The 17,220-nt window shown below is 40.2% G+C and overlaps 1 protein-coding gene across 1 annotated transcript in view; it reads right to left on the reverse strand.

Moving 5' to 3' along the window:
- The window catches only part of LOC124154709, a 96,156-nt gene that overhangs the window by 31,372 nt on the left and 47,564 nt on the right, over window positions 1-17,220 (reverse strand). The window contains exons 17-20 of the mRNA XM_046528591.1: window positions 4,990-5,111; window positions 4,095-4,203; window positions 3,574-3,684; window positions 2,802-2,936 (exon numbers count right to left, since the gene is read on the reverse strand). Coding sequence (XP_046384547.1) covers window positions 2,802-2,936; window positions 3,574-3,684; window positions 4,095-4,203; window positions 4,990-5,111 — 477 coding nt within the window. The remainder of the gene's footprint in view (window positions 1-2,801; window positions 2,937-3,573; window positions 3,685-4,094; window positions 4,204-4,989; window positions 5,112-17,220) is intronic.

The raw sequence follows: 17,220 nt of genomic DNA on the forward strand, positions 1-17,220 counted from the left end.
GGGGGAGGATTCAAAACCAGGGGGGAAATTTTTAAAAAAACCGGGCACTAAATAATGGGTTTTAAACTAATTTTAACACTTTTTATAATCGAAAAACTTAATTTGTTAAAGAAAAATTTTGTAAATTCCTGATTTTTCAATATTTTGTTTTCTTTTGTGAAGGACAATAACTGTGTTTTTATATTTCGGGGGGTGAGGTCCGGACCATCCCCATGGCTACGCCACTGGGGAGGAGCACGTGAAGGAGAGGTGGAGAGGAAGGAGCCCGCTCCCTCCGTATTTCAAACAACAAGGCTACAAATGAGGGAGTCGGACGAAGAAATCAGATCTTGCTTCAGTGACGTCGTTGCCTTCAAAGCGAAGCCGGGCGCGCTACGTGATATATGTAGTTGGCGTTTCCAATCCGTCTCTAATTGTTTGAGGGGTTAATGCTGCGCTTGTTTCTTTGAAAATTATGCTGTTTGGACAATCAGTAAAGTGTAATTGTAGAATTGTAGATAGAAAACTGATTGGCGATCAATTAGAGCTGAAAAATAAACATAAATATCGTCAGGAATGCGTCTCGTTTGGTCTAATTCTTTTTTAAATCCCGTGCATATCATCTAATTGTCGAAGCTATCAAGATATCTTCGGCCCCAAAAAGTCACTCTCCTACCATTTGTCGTCTAGAAACAGAGAATTGAAGCAGGTAGGCCAAAAAAGGTCAGTTGGTGAGGCGAGTTAGGTATGAAACACGCTTCAATTGTTTTCATGTGATTTGATATTTTCCTTAGAAGACAATGATTTTTGGACCGTGTGATTTCGGATACAAAAAAAACAACAGAGGCACGGGCTGGTGGACGGCCGAGGGTGGTTTTCTGAAATTGCGACGTAGTTACTTTTGACGTGGTTATTATCCTACGGCGCTGAAATTCCTCCGATGATTGTTCAATCTCTTGGGAAGAGTCACACTATGTGCCAGTCGTATTTTGCCTTTTTTATTTTCTAGCTGAAAATCCTGGCCACGGCTGAAATTCTACTCGCAACCTCTGCGAGAGCTTTCAAACAAAACGGTTGATGAGTAGGACAAGAATCGCATGCGACGAGGCATTCGAAGAGATAATCGGAACTCTTTCCACCCTGATGGGGCGTTGCATTCACTGAATCTATTATTTAAAATTTCGGATCAAGATCCGATGTCTTCCGCGACTTTGGATCCGATGTATCCGATGAAGGGCAATATCCTCGTATATTTGGATCCGAGGTATCCGATCCGACCATCCCTAAAAATAACAATAGCCGCGGTGGCTACATTCTCGTTTGGCCGCGGTGGCTAAACAAGAATGTAGCGTTCATTGCGTCCATACACACTAGAGCAGCCTGGCGGGTGCGCAGTGGCGGCCGAACGCAACCTGTCGAGTCCGCCCGGAGGCCGGACGGCTTATGCCAAGCAAGTATCAACTTCCTCAAGGGTTGCATTGATGAAACTGGGCTATACAAACGCGAATGTGTCTAATTTTTTTATTATTGACGCAGACGCGTGTTAGTCTAAAAAAGTTACGTATATAAAAAAACCCGCTCTCAGCGCGTATTTATAAGAAACTTTTTTCTCAGGAAAACTCGCTCTCTGCACGTTTTTATTATCATCAGACTTCAAATATCATTCGAAAATAAAAAAAATATATTTCGATCTATTATGCTTTAAAATTGGTGGTCGAGATGAATTCTCCGAATGTGATTCATAATCGCAATACTTTGATTTGCCATGACCAGCGGCTAATAAAAGAACGGAAAACGCATGCATTGCTTCCCGATCCCGAGGTTTCCAATTTTTTTTTCTCTTAGAGTTGCTCATGATCACGCGCCATTTCAGGGTTCGTCGGTTTGTCGCTCTTGCCGACATTTTCATGTTTCCGAGGCCGCTTAGGTATGCTAGTCGCAGCACCCGCGTGCCGGGCGTATCCTCCGCGCGGGCAAGGCTGACACCGCGGCCACTTAGATGTGTGGCAGCCTTTGTGCCCCAAACTTATAGTCTATGCTCAAAACATTTATCTTCCTGGAATCGATGGAATCGGAATCGACTTTAGGCGATCGATTCTCGATTCCGATTCCGTGCCCGAGAATCGGTGGAATCGAGAATTGACATTTGGAATCGACTCATCCCTAAATTTTTTTAAATGTGAATAAAAGTCTTCGAATGCGTGCCTACTTTCTTTAAAGATATTTTAAACAATAAACATTTACATAAATAAGGTTTTCTAAGGCTATTTATGGGAATATATATGGTTTAGAGGAAATTTGATACCCAACACTTACGCTACCAGGAATGCATCCCTATCTTCCCAATGTTAAAATGCTCTCATATGATGCAAATTCGTATACGCAAATTCGTATATGCGCAAAGACCCCAAGGAACGCATCCCTTGTGCTATGCGAGGCATGGGTGTAATTGGTGGAAATAGTCAACAACTTAGAGAATAAGGTTAATTTTCTAAAATCAAAAGAATAGATGAATTTTCTAAAATCAGTGTTTATTACAATGCAGCAAAGGTTTATTTTTACTTTCAGTATGATAGTCATTGCTTCTGACCAAAGTCCCAAGTTTAAATGCAGTGAAGCCTTCAAACGCTCCCCAGTCAAAAATTCTCAAAGTAAGAGGTGGCCTAGGGACCCTACCCTGAATAAGTGGAAATTCACACCCCTGTAGCTAAGTAGGGAGTGTTGACTTAATTTTGACCAAATAGTTTAAGGAGAGAGTAAATATATTCACCAAAAATGACAGATGTTATGTTTAATGGGTAAAATGAACTTTTCTTCCTTACCTTTAATAATATGCATTCCATCCCTCCAGTCATATCTTCCAATGTGCCTCGAAGGATCCATTCCATTAAATGTGGCTTCGGTCGATAATTTCAGGCTACCTTTGACCGTAACACTTCCATTTATAATTAGAGGCCCTACAATTATATTGAGAACACAAATATTTGCAAGAATGACCACAGTTCAGGGATTAAGATAGCTTAATCATAAATACATATTGCATAACAGTGCTGGCATTGGTCACCTCAGTGAATGGACTAATCAAGATGTTGCAAAAGCAAGGGAATCGCAAGGGGATTGATTGTTTTGATTCCTCCCCCTCTTTGTGTTTCTTGGGTCAAGGTTCTTCTCACCTGACATTTATCAACAAAATTTCAACACTCAACATGGCAAAAAATTACTATTTTAAACTTTTTTGCTTACAATGGAATACACCATCTATTCAAAACCAACTTTCCAGTTCCAAATTGAAATACACAATATTGCCTACAAATTTTATCCTTTTGTCAATTTAAGTAAAAAAAATTACATTAACTAGTTTAAATACACAAAAAACAAATTTTTACTATAAAATGTTTTGGGAAAAGGCAAAGAAGATATCCACCAATAAATATTTACACTTAGATCACAGTACAAAAGATACGATTGAAATGAATCCTTACATCAAGTAAGTTGTAAGTTGGTAAAATAGATTAAAAATAATCACTATCGATACAGATTTTTTTACATGAAATGTATACTTGAAATGGAATTAAAGGTAAAAATTGTGCCTACCTAAAACTTCCTGCGCAGTATTAGCAGTAAGAACGTCATCCATAGGAATTCCATTCAGAGTCACCACTCTGATTTCCCCAACTCGAAAGCCATGAGTGAAGGTTTTTGGGCCTATAAAGCATATTGGTGGGGGTTAGAAATGTAGAGTTTCTGTTGGACTACATACAAAATCTAGCAGGCTGAATGACGTCAGCAAATAAAAAATATCTGCAACTGACAATGGAGACCCAAGGAAAATTAAGTAGCTGGTTCCACTCAAGTCAAAGTTTGAAGAGCAAAGCTTAAGAGCAATGGACACGGCTGTCATGAGTGCACATGAAGGGGCTCCAAATCCAAAAACCTCAAAGGAAAAGATTGAGGGAAAAGTATCCCAAGGATGAGATGAATGAGAGATCAGTACGCTTTTGGGACAGACAACTGACACAACGGAGAGCATCGGGAAACTGGAAGAGCTTGCTTGGAAATAAGAAAAGCAAAGGAATGCTACTTATACGGAAAAGTATAAAAAATTATACTCTCACCTGTGATTTCCACATCTTCCCCTTTCTTGACAATGTCCTTAGCTAAGGATTCCAAATCATACCCATTAAATGTACCATCAATGTGCAAACTCCCGAAGGCAACTTCATCCTGCATGCAAGAATTGAGAAAGCAAGAAACATAATTAGCTGCCTTCAAGAATATCAATGGCCACAGTAACAGGATAAATTCCATAAACTACACATTTCACATTTCCTGTTGCAATTACTACACAATGTTGCCGAAATATCGCACTCATTACAGCAGAATAAAGAAACAAAAGTTAAGCGGACTTGGTGAACAAGGTCACCAATCAATGGTCATTCTAGCGACCAACGAAAACCTTCGACCACCACAGAGTGGAAGGGAGGAAGAAAAGTGCAAGATTAGCCACCCTTGAGCATTTCACTAACTTTCACTGCACGACCCCACAAATGACTGATCGCCTTGCAAATTGCACCCGAATTCACCTCTAGTTACACTGCCATGAAAACCAAGGGCCTTTGTCTTCATGGCAGCGTAACAAGGGCCCACTTTTTTCGGCCATAGTTACACATTTCACTCAAAGCATTCCAGGGGTCAAACTTCAACTCTAAGCAGCAACCTACATCTACATACTACCCTGCAATCTGCCTCATTACGTGTGCTTTTAACCCCACATTGTTATGGGGAAAAAAATTCCTATGCCACAATTTATTTGCTAATGTTATCTATAAAATGACTTAAGGAACCTTTCCATTGCACAATCATGAATTAACCTTAATTATCTTCAATGGTGATCACATCCATCAACAAATTCACAGTCAAGTCAATGGTAATGGTATAAAAAAATTATCTCCCTATTTTTCAAGGGTGCTATATTAATGAGTCCCAAATCAATGACTTAGAAAATCTTACCTCAAATGTGACTGGACCCTCAAATACATTTCCTTTGTCAACCCAAACAGCATTCTCCGATATTTCTTTGACATTGAACATACCAACGCGCTCAGCAATCATGGAGCCATTAATGATCATCCCTAAAATACAAGATGTGATGGGAATTAGGCATCAGCCTACTCACATTGGACACTAAAACTCATTTCAAATTATGTTCATGAAAAACTTGTAGTGATTTAAGGCATGTTCTAATATTTTATGACTGCATAATTATAAATGATACGAAGTTATTAGCACACCAATTAACCTAAAGTTAGGGATATCACAATATATATCTTCTGTCATGGAAGAAAAATTTGTCATTTACTTCAAATTATATATTACCGTATAAGCGCGTGTAAGAGGCACACCTTTTTTCCCAGAAATTGCAGCCGAAAATGAGGGTGCGCCTCTTACACAAACTTCTTATCTTCCCCTCTCCCCTTCGCCGGTCGCAAGTCCAAGGGGAACTGAGTGGCCTTGGTTTTCAGCAAGAGTCAGTCATCTGAAACCCTAGGTCAAAAACAAGTGGCAGGCTGGGGAGTTCCTCCCTTAGTGACGTATTTTTAAAATGCTCCTGTTTGCTGATCTAGTAAGCATGATCGCGCCGTCACGTCGGTACCCCAGAGGTGAACATGGAAAAGATCGCACGGGGCTTTTTGCTCTGGAGGGCACGCTAAATTTACTGCCACATCCACGTGATTAAATCCACAGGATGCCACATAGTGGGCATCCCGTGGATTTATACTGCATATAGTAATCGCTTATCAAACGTAGAGGAATGCGTAGTTTTGAAGGACATACCTAGTTAATAGTCAACATCTGTCTTGCCGAGCAATTTCTATTACGCTGAGGACCTGATTTTTCAAAAATCATCTTCAGACGCTAATATGAGGATTATTGCAACTGAAAATTATATTGGCGTCAAAACCTGCGGTTTAAAAACTTCGAACGAGTGTGTTCATTGTTGGACTAAATGGTGGACAGAAGAAATCGGAAAGGCTTATAAGTGAAGAGCGCTGAAGGAGAGGTCGAGGGGAAGGAGCGCGCTCCCTCCCCTCCGTACATCAAGCAACGAGGCTATGAGCGAAGGAGCAAGGGAAGAACATGTCCTATCTTGCATGTGACGTCGTTGCCTTCAAAGCGAAGGGGTGAAGGTGCAGCAATGTGATATACGCAGTTTCCATTGCCTGAAGTTTCCAGTCCGTCTTGTCTTGTTTGAATGCGCTTATGCTACGCTTGTTTCTTCCAAAATTGTGCTGTTTGGACTATGTTGAATATTAATAGCCTTGTTTTAGCTATAAATGTTTTTGTCAATCGATTAGAGCCTAAAAAACTGAAATGCTGTCAGATATACATCGCGTTAGGTCTCATTCTTTTTCGAACCTCGTGCATGTCATACATTTCCAGAAAGGAGATATTTTCATGCTCAGTAGGTGACTCACCTAGCATTTGGCCTCCAAAAACTGGGAGAATTGAACCTGGTAGACCGAAAAAGGTCAGTTGGTGGATGGGGTAGGGATGAAACACGTTTCAATTGTTCCCATGTAAGTTGATATTTTCCTATTTTCCTGTGGGTCTCGGTAAAAAAAATTGCAGAGGCATTGGCTGATGGAGGGCCGAGTGTGGTTCTGTTAAATCTACGACATGGTTATTATCCTATGTCGCTGAGATTGCCCCGATTGTTGTCCAATCTCTTGGGAAGGTTTATGCTATGTGCCTGTCATGTTTTGCCTTAAAATTTTCCACGGCTGCAATTCTATTGCAATGCTCCTGCGAGAGCTTTTAAACAAAATTGTTCGTGAGTAGGACAAGCAGCGTAGAGCAACGGCGTATGCGAAGAGAGGATCGGAACTCTTCCTACTCCCTCTTATGCCGCTATTACCGCCGCAGTTATCAAAATTCCCTCTTTCAATTAGCATTGTTTATTAGTGTTGATATTGTTAATTAGTATTGAAAGAGGAAATTTCGGTAACTGTCGAAATTCCAGGCCTGCAAACCGCACGATAGGAAAAAAAAATGCCGCAAAATTTTTTTTCTTTATAGTTCCGATGCTCAAAATAGGGGTGCAACTCTTACACGTGTGCGCCTCTTACACACGCTTATACGGTAATTTTTTTACGAACAGGAAAATATTTCAAAGCCAAGTGAAGTTGCCAGTGACTTTTCCATGATAAGGACACATTATACTATTTTCATGCTTAAGTTCTCCATTAAAAGTAAAACTTACCACATAGATTTGGCAAAATATTCTCATCATAGGCAATAAGTTACAAATCTACAACTGAATATATACATTAGAATATCACTAAGGTCTGTTCACTTTATCTTTGCGGGTGAGCTGGTGTGGCTTAACCGAGTTGGGGTGAGAGGAGGGAAAGTTTATCTACACGTGACTTTCCCTCTTCCAATCAGCAGACAGTAGGCGTGGCCTAGCACTTCGGAATTTCAGTTGCTCTCAGACCTCCGTCGCGTCAACTTCGTGAATCTGCTAGCTGTGTTGCCAAATCTCGCACGTTCTCTTGGTGCTCTTCGATTCTTCCATTTAAATCCAACTTATAACTTACTGTTCCTTATTCTTCCACATCAATCCTTTTACATCGCCTTTCCAGAAAATTTTATTCACCTTTTGCATTCCCATCAGCACCGACTCCCTCCCTCCACCTATTCCCTCTCAGTACTTTTCCGATCCCTTTACTAACAAACCCTTTTCCTCGACTCCGTATTTACTTTTGGGTATTACAACCTATATACATTTGTATACCTCTGATTTAAAAGATTAACATCCAAGCGTGTTTATTGAAGGCTCCGAAAGTGACTCCGAAAATTAAGACACTGACGGGAGGGAAGACGAGGAGGTTGATTTATTAGCCACACCACTCCAGCAATAAGTACAAAATAAATTATGTAATAAAATACCCGTCGTGCTACTTTTCTCCATTCTTTTTGCATCCTCATCCTTACGAATTCCCTTGCAATCCCCGTTTATCAGAATGTTACGCTTATGTATGCCTTTCACCAGCGGTCTCGCATTTAGCGGACAATATCCTGGCTTCTGAGATGGGATTATCCTCAATCCCCTCTAAATAAGTAGCTATACATTGTATGCATTGTTTCGCCGCCGGCCCCAAAATATCTGTGGCCACGTATGAGTCACACATTTTCAGTGGGACACTAGGGCGCCTGTGTACATTTGGCAACGTTAAGATCGCTCCCGCTCTCTCTCTCTCGGTACTACCCCTTCCCCTTCAGCGAGGCCCCTCCCCCTTCAGCGAGGCCCTCCGATAGTGTCCGGGATCTCACGAAAGCTGACCCGCAGAGATAAAATGAACAGATAATAATCCTTAACTCTCAACTACTCCAGTACACACATATACAAATACAGTAAAACCTCATTAATACAAGGTAGGATGATGAAGTTTTGATAATATGAAGCCAAACTGTCAGTACTGATGGAAAGTCGCTGGCTAATGCATGGCAAATTTCAGTTTTCCATAGTAAATTTTTTATTTGAAATTGTGAACCTTGGCTGTGGTCCCTGAGAGGAATTAGTATCTGTTTACAAGAACCAGGGTAAAAACTAAAAAACTTGATAACGAAAATAACTATGATGGCTTATTTATGATGATGCACTAATTTCATGACAATATGTTGCTTTGAATGGAAATAATGAAAGATCAGGTTTCCCACAATCTAATTTATAAAATTCACGTTTTTTTCCAGGTTTTCACGGTCTAAATGTCTTCAAATTTACGGTTTGTAGATAAACCATTTTATTCAGAAATATTGATCACGTAACAATCATCGGCCCCACGTTAACTACAAATTTAACAAACACGACAGACACCGTGTATGCAAATGCAGCAATCAAAGTACTATCTCTCCTGATGTCACACATTGTTTGCAAAATTCAGCTCCGGCTAAAGGTTGTGAGTGGGAAAATAGAGGGACCAGGGTGCTTAGGGATAAGTTAACAAGTGTCGGAATTTTCGCAAGTGTTAATGAACACTTTGGCCTCCAGTCTTCCGGCTTTGGTACAGGCTGAAGGTCAATGTGTCATCATGACACACGGAAAAATAATTGCGCCTCGAATATACAGTAAAACTTCAATTTCACGCACTTTGATTTTACATCAAGTCTCGTTTTTACGCAGTGACCTTCAAGTCCGGCCGGAAAGCATAGGGAATTGCAATGGTGAAACTTCGATTTTACATCTTTTCTTGATTTTACACAGTTTTTTGATTTTGCGCAGCATAACCCCAGCCCCAAAGAGGCCGCTAATCTTGATTTTACGCAGTTGTCTTTCGACTTGTTTTGAAAATCCCGACTGGAGCAATATGAAGTTAGGTTATTCATTCGTCTCAATGAGTTGCAAAAATGAATACAGGAACGGTTGAAATGACATCGCGCTGTTGAGCGTGAAACTAAAAACATCGCGAATCTAATTATTACTTCCCCCTGCGCCCTCTCAGTAATATTTCAGGCTACTTTACGAACGCGAATATCGCTCTTAGTTCAAATTTGCCGTAGAAGGATATGGAAACTTAAAAGATACGCCAATCGCCGTGTATGCGTAATTACTTTTGATTAAGACAGATGATTGCCGGAGTTGTTAACATTATCACCATTCGTGATACCACTTGTCGCTCTTTCTTTGTTTTACTCTCCTTGGAGTGGAGATCTACCAAGACCTACCGATAGACGACTACTCTAGATCGAAGACGCAGCCGCGACGCGACTTATTGAACGACGCTGTTAATATCATATTTATTGTAATTCCAGTAGATGGTCATTAATCTGGAATTATGAACTACGGAATATCTATCCCTAACTGTAGGTTTTCTAGAATTTTGCCAACACTGTGTTTTCCATCGCCCCAGAGAAATATAACGGCGAAATGAGCCGTTAAAAATCCTTCCGTGCCAAAATATTGGCTTCCAAGGTGATTCAAAAAAGATACTCGTGCTTCTAGTATGGAAGTAAGTCGATGGTGATTCAACACGATGGTAAAAGCAGCATGCGTTGTCTCACTCCATGGGCTAACCCCACATCTGCGGGACGAATGGAGGCGAGGGAAAGTTGCTAGCGCAGCGCGCTTATCAGAACTGACTCAACTTGTATCTCATTGTCAGTGGGTTTGAATGAAGCATGGTTGGACCTTGAATAGCTATTAACTTAACTCCACTAGGTGGCAAGCGTTTATTTTTAACAGAAAGGGAGTTTATGCCCTCGGAGAATAACTCGCGTCGTCAATCGTCATATAATCATTGAAGTCAAATTCAAGACATGAATGATAAGGCAGTCCCTTTAAAACTCAGGAATGGCTTAACACCATAAAATCGAAATACAAAAAGTGTCCGGTGTTGTTATCAGATATGGGGAAGCAAAATATTACGTGAAGATGAGTCATACGGCTATAAGTCGAAGGTCCCGGCACTGAATTCGCGGAAGATTGCCGACAGAGAAGCTATTCCCGGTAGATTCAATCAACTAATGCTAAAATTTCATGGGGAAATGCTTTTTTAATGCATAAAAATTATAAAGAGGGAAAATTGTTCCGGACAATTTATCATTTTTTTACTCATCACTGGCGGCATGACTGTAGTTGCGCGGTTATTTAAATAGCTCACTCAAAAAAAGTTATCTTAACACCGGAAAAATCTGAATTTCCGAATATCCCGGGTCCTATGTGCTCTGTATTATCTATGGTATGCTATTTGGAAGGAGGTAACCGACAGCTGGGGTCATTAGCACCATGAAGTAAAGGTTGGGGGGACAGGAACCCTATGTTGGCATCAGGGGCGCAGCCAGGAATTAAGGCTAGGGGGGGTTTTAGGCGCAACTAATACTTGGGTGCTTGGGGCATTGCATACCCGCCAGGGTAAGCGGGAGGTGCGGTGGCCTTCCGCTGGAAAAAAATTAAGATAAATGGTTCAAAATGGTGATTTTTTGCGGCCTTCTGAAGGATATTTTATTAATCCTCACCCTATTCTATAAGCAATATTAATCCAATTAAGTAAAATAGATTTAACTTAAAAATTTTGTGAGCTCCCCCAAAAAACCCCCCCCTCGCTGCGCCACTGGGTGGCATTAGCCAGGTTGTAATGATAGGCTCCAAAGGGACCAGGACTTAACGTCCCATCTGCTGGACAGAGTGGTGCACTGGAAGTGCCCTCCACATTACACTCAAGTAGGGATAGGGCCATCTCTGATAAGTTTCTGCAAATGCCAAGACTTGAATCCAGGCCCACAGGGTGTAAAGCCTTTGTGATGTATTAGTGAAATTTTGCTCCCTGTTAACCCTCCAGCTGTGGAATTATTTTCTAATTTCTGTTAAAAAAAAATGTATTTTTTTCTTTGCATATACTTAATTCAAATTATTTGGTAAATTATTTAAACATAAACAATTAATTCTGAAATTATTTTTAAACAATTTTTAGAAAGGTCAAAAATTTTGTATATTTGTAATGCGGGTTGCATCCATATTACATAAGCTTTTCGTAATTCTTCTATGGTTAGATAAAATATTGAAAATCAGCATATTAGTATATAAACTATTTATGAAGTGATTATACCGTAAAAGTTTAAGCAGTGAAAATTTTATAATTGCCCTGATACAACTCAATAGCAACCAATTACCCCAACTAAAACATATGTCAACACTTCTTGAGATAATTTACATTTTTACATAGTTTTATACCGATTGTGTTTATGATAGTTGGCTTTATATGCGTAATAAGATTTACAATGATTTAAAAAATACCAAAAAAATTCAATATTCTCTCTGTGTATGATATATTTTGAAACATGGCTCCAGGCATAGTCCAACTTCACACTCTTCGCACCAGATTCTTGTTTCTTTCCGTTTTCTCTTCCCATTTTCATTTCTTTTGGAGCAGCACACTGCGCACTGCCTTCTGGGTTCCTTTTTGATGGGGTTGGGAGGAATATGACTGGCAAAATGTCTGCCAGTAAGCCTAAGAGGTGATGGGGTATAGCTGGGCCTCCCTTTTGGCGACTTGAAATTGGGATCTGCATATTCCTCAATAGATTGTTCAATCAGTAAAAGTCTGTACTCTACAAAGTCAATATTTTTGTTTTTTGATGCTTTTTTAAATAAAACGAATGAATTCCATACTGACTGGTCCAAAAAATATCTAAATATCTTCTTATAGTATTTTTTCTGTTGCTTTCTTGTAGTAGGATAATAAGAGAGTTCTTGATCACAACGATCAACTCCACCCATTGTGTTATTATAGTCGCAGACCACAGTAGGCTTTGGCACATCTTCGCCTCTTCTCAACCTAATAACACTCGTACCAGCATCATGGATGGTACTCATTAGGCACACGGTTTTTTTATCCTGCCATTTCAGTGCCATAACCTTTCCCCGTTGAAAAGCCTGTATTTCGCCCTTCTTCAATTTAATTTCTTTGAATCCTATCGGGAGACCCTTTCTACTGCTGTTTACGGTGCCAAATATATCGGTTTTATGTTTTACTAACATATCTGCAAGTTCAGGAGACATATACCAATTGTCCACCGTGACGCAGTATCCTTTGTTTAGATAGCGGTCCATTAGGTGTAGAACACTCCTGCTGCTCACTGGTAGCATATCGTACTTTTCGTTGTAGACTGTACCTTTTCCAGTATAGAGCAGAAAATCGCATATGTACCCTGAATCTGACTCACACAGCACAAAAAATTTCAGTCCAAAACGCGCCCTCTTCTTTGCATTGAACATTTTCCAACCTAGCCGACCCTTATATAGGACTAAACTCTCATCTATGCTGAGAGTCTGATCTGGAATATATAATTTATGGAAAAGTTTCCTCAAATACTCCATAACCTCATAAAACTTCCAGAGTTTTGGATTTGGATGCTGGTCCTTGTTGAAGCTTTCATTATTGGTAAAATGAATATACCTCTGAAGCAATATATATCTATCCACAGTCATCAACTCAGAAAAAACTGGAGTACGCAATATTTTTCGTTTGGACCAAGACCATTCCTGGCGTGGCATTTTGATAATGCCTTGCAGCATCATAATGGCAAAGAACAATCTCATCTCCTTCACTGTGACTGGAGTCCATTTCTTATGTCGAGACCTTTTTTTGGCTCTACTATTCATGATGCACTGATCAGCATATGAATTGGTCTCCCTAACAACTATCTCTAGTAAAACATCATCAAAGAATAACTCAAAGTACTCCAAAGGCTTGGCATCAGGGGCAATATTTGCAGTAATTCCTGATTTTTCACAGAAGGGAAACCTTGGAGGTGCTGGCGGAATCCTTTTCATATCCAACTTACACCATTCCCTGCAAGGAACATCTTCGTCGTCACTGTCTTCATCCTCTTCGTCCAAACTAGTAAAATCGTCTTCACTTCCGCTTTCCAGATCAAGTGATTCCTCATCTGAATCCACTATCTGCATTCCTGGAGAATAGTCTTCATCTTCAGATTCCGAAGACATTATTCAAAGTGGAATGCAGAAACTAGGCAAAAGAGAAATTACAATGGGTACTGTCTGAAGAACACGTGGAAAGCATAATTTTCAACAAATAAAATTTTATTTGAGTCATTATAAACTATTACGTAAATTATACTCACGCAGAAAAATACGATGGATTGGTAAAGTTGAAAACGAATGAAAATTTGCGTAAAATATGATAATCTCAGGAAAAAGTTATCAAAACACAGCGAGTCCAATTGCGAGTAGGCGGCGCGGAAAACTGCAATGAAATTAAATTGAGAAAAAGTGACGACATATGCCACCTAGTGCCGAAATAAAAAACTACGTGCTCACGATTACCTCCTATGTACAGGAAAACACGGCACGGTAAAATAGCGGGATGCGCATAGCCATGAGCTCAAAAAGCAGGCTGCACGCGAAAATCGCGGGATGCTCAAAATTTACTGGTGGCGCGTGCACGTGGAAATCGCGGGATGCTCAGCTGGAGGGTTAATGGGGTTAATTTGAATGACTATACTAAAACCATAAAACCTCACATATGAGACTTTTTCTGGTTCCGGTTCTGGCTTAAATAAGAACTTTACAAAAGTGTATGACTAAGTGTTCTAAAAATTATGAGCAAGTGTTATCCTGAAAACTATACTCCCCCTCAATACCAACTCTTGATTTTACACAGTGCCCATATTTCGGTCCCTCCAACTGCGTAAAATCAAAGTTTTACTGTATGAGTGTAGATAAATCCGTGGCCATGTTTGACCTTAAAATAAAATCGAAATATCCATTTTTCTTTTAATCTGTCAATTGTAGTTCTACGATCGTAAAATCAATTCTAGGTTTTTTCACAGTATACAAAAGTCACGGCTCATTCACGGTTTTAAGGTTTTCAAGGTTAAGTGGGAACCCTGAAGATGTAAAGCTCCTGGAATGATGAAGGAGTGAAGACAAACATGGCGGAATGCATTGACTCTCATTAATTTCTCTAACCTTTGGTCTTCACCAGCATTGAGCACCACCTTTTTTCACATGCCACAACGGAGGCAGGAGATTCAGGGGTTCCAGAGTGCAAAATTACAAAGCACTGACATCTACGTGATTTCTCAACTGGGGAAGAGGGTTGCTGAAAAACCTACAGTGGACAACTTGTGACAGGGTTTTTTTTATTAATCCAATCACAATAAGTCTACCACATGTTTTATATAATTTAAATATTTATATGCTTATTTGCTGGTGCAATTGTTCTGCACTTTATCATTAATATTAGCTAACGTGCCGTCCATCTGATTCAATGTAATCACTGCTTTCTGACCTTTGGAAAATAGAGCATTATCATCATTATTCATATCCAGTCAAAAAAAAAAGGTACCAAAATGCTAGAAAGCCCTAACCCAACCAAAATGAGGCAGCTCCATTGATTCTTATAATAAATTTTCCCTGATGCCATGGACAAAATTCCATAGCATCCATTCATCATAGCATCATTCCATTCAGGATGCAAGATGGCGGCGGAGACGGTTTTGCACAGTCGCACGTCGTGCAATTTAAATTTCGAGGTCGCGGATAAAGTCATTCCGTGTGACGTTTGTGATAATATTTATCACCATAAATGTTCTGGCTTGAACGAAATATGTTTGACCATACTGAGTGACCACATGTTCATTAGCTGGAAGTGTTTTTCCTGCCGTTATCTGAAGCACCGGCTTGCCAACATGGCGTCCGACATTGATGAACTGAAATCGGGGTTTAAAGCTCTGAAGCTCGAGTTTTCGGCCCATATGAAGCCGACCATCCCCAAAAAAGTCAGTTTCGCGCATGCTATTTCGGCGAATCTCGTTCCAGAGATGGGAAAGTCGAAAGACACCATGCAACAAGTCGCAACATCAATTAGTGAAGTGACGGTGCAGAATCAACCTGTGAATTCGTCAAGAATAAATGGCGGGTCAGTTGCCAAACTTGATGCACCTCCTCGTCATCCGCCTCGGATAATTGGATCGCCTGATACCCCGACTTCTAAGTTCAGTGGCAGGAAAAATGTGTCTGTGAATGTGAGCCGACCAGGAGTTCCTGCCGCCGAGGGGGCTGACAGCGAAACCGACGCCGACGGCTTTACGAAAATTACACATAAGCGTAAATCCAGAAGAAAGGGCACCATTTTTGGATCAAATACAGTGGTCAGTGATGAGTGTTCCTTCTCCGGAGTGCCCCAACGCGTAAACCTATACGTCGGGGATGTGAACAAATCAACCACATCGGAGGAAATAGAGAACTACCTAAGAAGAAAGTTTCCCTCCAGCGATTTCGAGTGCTCCACTCTAAACTGCGGCCGAATATATAATTCTTTCGTGGTTACCGCCCCCATGAAACTTTTGAATGTCCTCCTCAAGAGTAAAACATGGCCGGACAACGTCTCTATAGGCAAGTACTTTCCCCCCAAAAAGTCACTAGTGAGCCAACAGCCTGATGTGCCCCCGGTTATCTCCAAATCAGAATGAAGTGCCACGAGTGTCGAATCTCTACCCCTTAATGGCATCAATAGCAATCAAACTGACTCCTCTGAGGACTTGACTGCTACACCAGTCATCTCCTGACTAGGAGTTTCTGACCTAAACAAGTGTCGTCACAAAGGTTACAGTGAATGTAGGGAGATATATGGAACCGTGAAGTTTTTCTTCGTCAACATTCAGTGTATTAGGAATAAATACCTTGAACTAGAATTACTGATGAGTGAGCTACGGATCGATGTTTTGGCACTAGCTGAACACTGGTTACGCCAGGATGAAATAGCTTCATTTGCCATCGAAGGTCTAAACCTAATCTCCTCTTACTGTAGGCAACAGCACAAATGTGGTGGTGTTGCATTGTATTGTCAACCAAAGATAAATATGATCTGTCTGAACTTGCACTGTTCAGTGGAATCAATTTGTGAGTGCTCTGGTGCTATACTTAAAGTGAGAAACCAAACTCTTGCAATTTTATCCATTTATCGGCCTCCTGGAGGCAATTTTAGCATTTTTTTTATATTTTAAATGATGTTCTTGTGTCTCTAATGGCCAGAAGACTGAATGGTATAATAATATTCGGTGATTTAAATGTTGATTTTCTAAAAGATTCCACTATGAAGAGTGACCTCATGGATTTGCTTTCCTCCTTTGGGCTACAGGTTGTAAATTCGGAACCCACTAGAGTTACTGCAAATTGCCAGTCCCTCCTTGATTATTTTATCACGAACATCCTAGCCTCTAAGCTGAAATTAGAAACTATCAATACTGGCCTGTCTGACCACTTTGGCCTCTGTGTGCATGTTGATAATGACACACTTATCCCCAAGCCTCCCAATCGTCTTGTTGCTAAGAGAATTTTCTGTAAGAACTCCATGATGGATTTTGCTACCTCACTGGAGCAGGAATCTTGGGAGGACGTTATCTCGGCTGCAAACTGTGATGACAAATTTAGTGCTTTTTTCAATGTTTTTATCATGTATTTCAATGCCTCCTTTCCCCACAAAAAAGTTAAACTGGGTATGGCAAATAGAAACTTTAAGATTATCTCACCTGAAATTGTTGCTCTATCTAAAAATCTTAAAAGTAAATTCACTGATCCTAATCTCTGAAAAACATACCAATCAGCCCGTAAGGAATTCCGAACCCTCATAAACAACACCAGGAAATATAAAATTGAACAAACTATTAATAATTCAAACAATATTATTAAATCGACATGGAATGTCATTAAACATC

This window comes from Ischnura elegans, chromosome 2 (assembly GCF_921293095.1).
Source record: "Ischnura elegans chromosome 2, ioIscEleg1.1, whole genome shotgun sequence".
Classification (NCBI taxonomy): domain Eukaryota; kingdom Metazoa; phylum Arthropoda; class Insecta; order Odonata; family Coenagrionidae; genus Ischnura; species Ischnura elegans.